Source organism: Rhinopithecus bieti, unplaced genomic scaffold (assembly GCF_001698545.2).
Source record: "Rhinopithecus bieti isolate Rb0 unplaced genomic scaffold, ASM169854v2 scaffold_11964, whole genome shotgun sequence".
Taxonomy (NCBI): domain Eukaryota; kingdom Metazoa; phylum Chordata; class Mammalia; order Primates; family Cercopithecidae; genus Rhinopithecus; species Rhinopithecus bieti.
This window is the reverse complement of record NW_016807677.1, coordinates 593,148-599,626: the sequence shown is the minus strand read 5'-3', so window position 1 is coordinate 599,626 and position 6,479 is coordinate 593,148. Positions and strand designations below refer to the sequence as shown.

At 44.1% G+C, this 6,479-nt stretch overlaps 1 protein-coding gene across 2 annotated transcripts in view; it reads right to left on the bottom strand.

Annotated features, from left to right (window-relative positions):
* MPZL2 (myelin protein zero like 2) overlaps window positions 1-4,692 on the bottom strand; it is a 39,484-nt gene extending 34,792 nt beyond the window's left edge. For both annotated transcript variants that reach the window (XM_017883071.1, XM_017883072.1), the window contains exons 1-4: window positions 4,259-4,692; window positions 3,101-3,267; window positions 2,608-2,818; window positions 240-387 (exon numbers count right to left, since the gene is read on the bottom strand). In XM_017883071.1, coding sequence (XP_017738560.1) covers window positions 240-387; window positions 2,608-2,818; window positions 3,101-3,267; window positions 4,259-4,316 — 584 coding nt within the window. In that variant the 5' untranslated portion in view covers window positions 4,317-4,692. The remainder of the gene's footprint in view (window positions 1-239; window positions 388-2,607; window positions 2,819-3,100; window positions 3,268-4,258) is intronic.
* Between the last annotated feature and the right edge of the window lie 1,787 nt (window positions 4,693-6,479).

The window sequence follows — 6,479 nt, the reverse complement described above, 5'->3', positions numbered from 1 at the left end:
CCCCCCCCCCCCCCCCCGCCATAGTAAAGAAATCTCATAAGGAAATATTTTGTAAAATCGAGAAAACTTTTGTAAAGTTACTAGTTCATACCTAATTTATCTGTCCTGCAAATGTGAATTCTTTTATGTAGGATTTACTTAAAGGGAAAAACATCTGTTCAGCAACTGTTTAGCCCATTGAAAAATACCAAGAGTCACCATTAGAGTGTTAGAACTTTCCCAGAACTGCCCGGCCTTACGATTTTATCTCCACCACTTTATGAGCTCTTTCAGCCCATCGCTTTTTCCGGTAATGCTGGAAGAGGACCACTACAATTACTATTATGATCATCAGTGCACAGGCAGAGCCAATGGCCAGAGCCAGGAAGTGAATCTCAGAGAAACGTACTGTAAGGAGAAAAGATTAAGTTAGGATTCTAAAAGAAGAGGACTACAATGAAATCTAATGACATAATAGGGATGCGTTTAATCAATAGATGGAATCTTCCTTTCTCCTATCTTTATGCATAAAATACTATATTACCTTGTAAATCCTACTAGCAATAGGAAAGCCATACACATACTTTAGTGGTTCTCAAAGTGTGGTCTTCGAAGTAACAGCAACAATATCACTTGAGAACCTGGAAATCTTAGGCCCCACCCCAGACCGGCTGAATTAGAAACACTAGGGGTGGGGCTGAGCAATCTGTTTTAACATGTCCTCCAGGTGATTCTGATGCAGCTTTGAAAACCACTGGGTGGGTTGAACTACCTATGGGGTAAGGTTTTTGCTAACCTCATCAGACCTAGTGCCCAACTCATTTCTCCCTGACTTCTCACCACTTTCACTCAGTCAGTCATTTATTCAGATTTATTGAGGGCCTGCTACGTTCCTGGCACTGTGATAGAAATGCAGAGCCAAAAAAGACATCACCTTCAAGGAGCTCATGCCACTGAGAGGACAGGAAAGTTATTCAGAAGCTACAGTCTAGTGGATAAATGATGGAAAAGGGAAACCAGAGGGAAGGTCCCCTAAGCCACACTAGAGTCTGTGAACCCTGGTTTTCTTGTCCTTTAGCTTGATTTCTGATTATACTTCCATAAGCCCTCAGAGCCAGAAAGGACATTAGAGAATGTCTAGCTCAGGATTCCCAGCCTTGACTCCGTGAAGGAGGGTGGGTAAGAAGGATGGAAGGTAGTCTGCAAGCCCACAGAATCCATGTCTCATTGTGTATGTCTCCATTGTTTTATGGGAAGCAGGGCCATGGCTTTCATTTGATTCTCAAAGAATAATTACCCACATATGTTTAAGAACCACTGATTTTTTGTTTGTTTAACCTGTTCATTTTGCAGATGAAGAAACTGAAGTCCCAAACCATTACATTACTTCTTTCAATACTCAAATGACTTCTGCAAGGTCACACAGTCTTCTATTGGTGGGGCGTTGAGAAATGGTTTCAAACTGTGCTATGAATGAAAGGAAATCATGCCACTTCTCAGGCTTATATGTTTGGGGTAGTGTTGGTTAAGAGCACACACCAGAGAACACTAGGTTGAAATACCTAGCTGTGTGATTTGAATTAATTAACTTCTTTGAGCCTCAGTTTCCTCATGTATAAAATAGAGATAACGATATTCATCTGTTGAGTTCTTAATAAAAAATAAAATAATTCATGTAAGTTGTTCCATGCTGTGCCTGTACAAAATAAACACTCAGTGTATGGTAGCTATTAAGTAGCTGGGACATACTCACATTTATTATCTCATTTTATCCTCATCATGATCCTCACTGTGTTACTCTCACTTTACAGATGAGGAAAATAAGACTTATTGATAGCTGGTAAATGGTAGCAATGACTCAAACCCAGATCTACAACTTGTAAGTTTTGTGTATTTTGCTCTTTGTTGCTTGGCATGGTTTTCCAGATTGCCCTTTATAGGGATACAGACAATACAATGCACCAGTTTAGAACACAGTTTTAGATTCAGAGTTGATTGGGTTTGAGTCCTAAGTTACTCTACTTATCAGCTACATGACTCAGGGCAAGTGACTTAACCTCTGTGAGCCTCGTTTCCTCATTGGCAAGATGGGAGGCATTAAATGCACAATGAACTGATGAGATGTGTAAAGATTAAATAAAATGTGTCATGTAAAGCCCCTGACATTTGGGAAGTACTCAGTAAGTGTTAGCTACCATTATTAGTACTTGCCTCCTAGAGTGGTGTGGGGGTTCAATGAGATAGAGTATGTCATGCACTTTTGACAGTGCCTAGCATTGGAGTAGGTACTCAGTGTCTCGAATAAATGAGCGAGTGAACAGACCTATTGTAAGCCTTTTATCAAAGAATTGCTCCCTCTCCCTTTCACAATCTCAATGCCATTTTTGTAACAGATTCTCTGAGTTCCTTTGCTTTACTTTCTGTTTCTTTCCACGGCCAAACAAAGCCTTTCTCTTTTTACCCCAGAACTCTTCAGTCTCCCTCTGAGGCTCCCACTTCTGAAGGACTAGTCCCTCTCTCTATCCATCAAAAAAGATTGTCCCTGTCTCTCAGCCTTAACAATGATTGCCCCCTTTTTTTCTACAAGCTCTCATCCTTTCCAAAACCACTGTTCCCTGAATAACCTACCAGTGTGCACGACGCTGAGCCGGATCTCCCCTATCACCCCATCAACATCAGGTGGGTTCTTCACCTGGCAGGTGTATGTCCCATTGTCATCGAACTGCAGTTTCCAGAGAAAGATGGAGGCATCATACCGCTCAGGGTTCCCGTCCCAAGACACCCGGTCCTTAAACCGCCCACTCATGGGTTGGAAGGGATCTATGTGGTAGTAGAATACCTAGAGAGGGGAAATGGCAAAAGGTCTTCTTACTCAGCACCCAGGCAAGGAGACCAAGATGGTGGGAGCAGAACTGAAACACCAGCAAACCCAACTGTCCTGTCTGCAGCTCTGTCACTTGCTTTCCCCTTCCACAGCCTCTCAGTCTCTGTCCCAGGAATTGTTTCCCAGCTTAACCTTGTGCTTGCTGCTAAGAAAAATACTGGAAGGGAAAGGAGAAATGGACTGGCTTATTATTTCCCTAACCAAGAGTACCCTGGAAAATGACAATAATCTACTTACAAACTGCTCAGGTCCCCCATCTAGAGGACGAAAATTCCAGGTCACTGTTAGAGCATCACCCACAGGGGCAAAGCTGGAGAAAGTGCATTTTAACCGAGCATCTGTCCCATTAACAGCCTCCAGCACCCGGGAGGTATAAATTTCCACAGCTGCTGTAGGCCAAAGAGCTGCAATGAAAAAGAAGAAAAAGAAGAAAAAGAAGGGTTAACAGGGGATGTAGTATTGTGAGAACTTCTGCTGACGCTTCCAAAATAAATATCTGAGTAGGACTTAAAGTGAAGTGAAACTGAGATGCCCCAGCTCCCAAACTTACTTCACCCAGAATCTATATACTCCTACCCGTATGCAATCTGGACCCTCCCATTCCATGTGACAACTAAACTACCACACAGCAAGCCTTCATAGTGCTCTTGCTTTCTGCACAGCATGATAGCCTCACCTCGTGGTACTGACTTCAAAACTGTTATAACAAACTACAAACATCCGCAAATAGAATTGAAAGCATAAACAAAAAAATTAAAACGAATCATAACATTGATTAGACATTGCATTATGTATTAAGGTTAAGTATTATGTATTGTATGTAAAGTGGTCTCCTACCAGGTAAGTTTTCCAGATGGGTCCTTATGTGGATGTCGTACGGTTACTAGTCTATTGCAGAAACCGAATGAATCAACTCCAGACAGCTTATGTTTGCCTGCACCCCTGGAACCTTTATACCACGTGGCATTTTTTTTTTTTTTACCTTGATATTTACATTTAGAATGCCACAGGAGGTCTCTCTCTAACAATCTCCACTTTCCTGGTGTTGCTGAGAGTCACAGACAAGACCCACACACAGAAATCCAAATGCCAAGTCCTGCCAGCAGTGGGAGGTTGAGAACAGCCACACACACAAAAATGGCATGTAACCTGAGATTAGAAAGCCCTCTGTGTGCCTGAATCACTGGCAGCTGAACACACCTAAACCTGTTTGTCCAAGAGCAATTCTCCAAAAACAGTCCACCAACTTTGGTTTCAGTAAAATCCAAAGTAAAACAAACTGTATCTGTGGCTCAGACTCCCAAACACAAGTCTTACAACTTCTAAGACAATTAGCTAACTTTATAGAGTGAGTAGTGAAGGAGGAAACGCTGAGAGAAGCCCGCCGGCTCTTACCTGTGAGCTGTATGCCAAGGAGAAGAAGCACCGCACGAATAGCGCTCTTGCCATACATGAGGGAAACCCAGCCTTGGCCCCAGAGACCAGACCGGGCAGACCGAGGGCTCCAGCACCCTGCCAAGGCCACTCCAGGAGGAGCAAGCACCGCGTTTTCCCAAAGAGAGGAGTTTGAGTTGAGTTCCTCACCTGTGCCTGTGACTCAGCCCGCTCTGCCTGTGCACTTTTCTGAAATGAAAGGAGGGGCCTCAGCTCCCAATGCCCTCCTTCCTTTCCTCTCTCCCGCCCTCTACTCTAATGAGCATGAGCACGTCTGCACAAAGGTCCCGAACTCCCGCAGTCCTCTCTTTACTTTCATTTAATCTGACTGGGCTCTGGCCTCTAGATGGCCTCGGAAACAGCCAGAGGAGGTGTCTGAAATGTCCCAGACTGTTATGGGTTTGGCCCCCACACGCCCTTTTACAACAGGCTTTAGGCTTGCCTGGGAAGTGAATGTTGAAACTGTCCTGCAGTGATTCCACTTCTCAAAGCACCACCCCAGGGCCACATTCCCCTGGGACTGGATTCGATACAATTTCAAAACGGGAGTCGGAATTCCTTAAGACCCTCTGTGGACCAAAAGCTGATACCCTTGTTACCACAAGAATTTCTGCACTTCTTCTAGTTTGTAGCTTTCCAGGAGACCTGGCAGAAACAAACCAAATCAAATCTCCACGTTTAACAATCTTTGAAGAATTTAAAGACAAATCAGGACACCATCCCTGCTCGTTCACCCTACCATCACAGAGCAATCTACAAAGTGCTGTCCTGCTGATTGTTTCATCTCCACAACGCCCCGTGAAGCATTCCCATTCGACCAGTGAGGACGCTAAGAACCCGAGGAGGTAAATGATTTGTCCAAGGCTGCACAGCTACCATGTGGCAAAACCAGAACTTTATAAAAAATCTAGTGCTCTTTCCACCAAATATCAGCTAGTGGGAGCAATCAGACACGGAGCTCTCAAGGAAAAGGTTTTCTTGATAACTTTGTTGTGCCTCGGATTTCATCTGCCGTTTTTAGAATAGCTAAATGACTGAGAAGTCTAAAGAGCTGAGGAATCTAAATAAGAAAAGATGTCTCCTTGTCTGGAAAGAGGGTGGGTCATCGTTACAGATTAATGAAGCGGCACAGAAACATCGGTAGGAGGGGGATGAAGCTTACACATGCAGTTAAGAAGTAGGCTGGACTGGGAATCTAACCCTGAAAAGAGACAGATTGCCCTTATCCCTGGATTAGCAGTCTAGAAACTCTTCAGTCACTCATAAAATCTCCTAATTGAAACCACAGCAAAAAAGGGTGGCAGGAACAAGAGAAGGCGGCAGGGTAAGTAGGAAAAAAAAAAAAAAAAATCATAAAGAGGGAAGAAAGGAGAAAATTCTACCAAAAGAGAGAATACGGAAGTGCAGAAAACAGCAACAGGAGAAAGATGACATGGGCATGGAGCAAAAACAGGTAGACAACCACAAAAATCCATTGTGTTGGAACTCAGAAAACAGAGGCTACCCCAAATGCAGACCAGCTGTGTGCTAGTGAAAATCTGTTAGCATGGGGAGAGTTTCTGAAAACTGTGTGGCGCCTTTGTCAGCTTTTAGGTCAGAAAGGGACCTAAAATCAGTCTGCTGGGGGAACCTTTCAAATGGTGGTGAGGAAGGATAAGATACAGCCTTTCGGGTATGTAGGTCAGAAGAGTTCAGGTCCAGGACCCTGAAAGAAAAAGAATTAAGGAAACTTGATCTTGGTTGGCTTCCAACTTTGCAGGGAAATACAGCTACAGAGGAAGGAGAGGTAGAGCCAGGATTTTGAAGTCTACAGCAAATTGCAAAAACTAGTGAGAGGTAGAGTTACCAAACAGCTCAGGGATGCAGTGAAAAGCGACAGAAGAATCAGGGCAGGAAGAGCTGAACAAACTGCCTGTTGTCAGGAGCAGAAATCCCTCCCCCAGGTAGCCAAGTGCCCATGAGCTGGCTGCCAGCCTTGCTCTAAGGGGCAGGAGTTATCCAGATCCCAGTTCTCTGCTGAGTTCAAGTTCCTGGCTTAGTGCCTGACAACGCCCAATTGCTTCCAGTTAGCAGGAGTGGCTTCACCGTCAACCACTTCATCTCGCTGGGCAAGGAAAAGGCTAAGGGTAGAAGGTTAAGAAGAGAAAAGGCTAAAGAAAAAGGATGTTTGCCCTTCACAGTT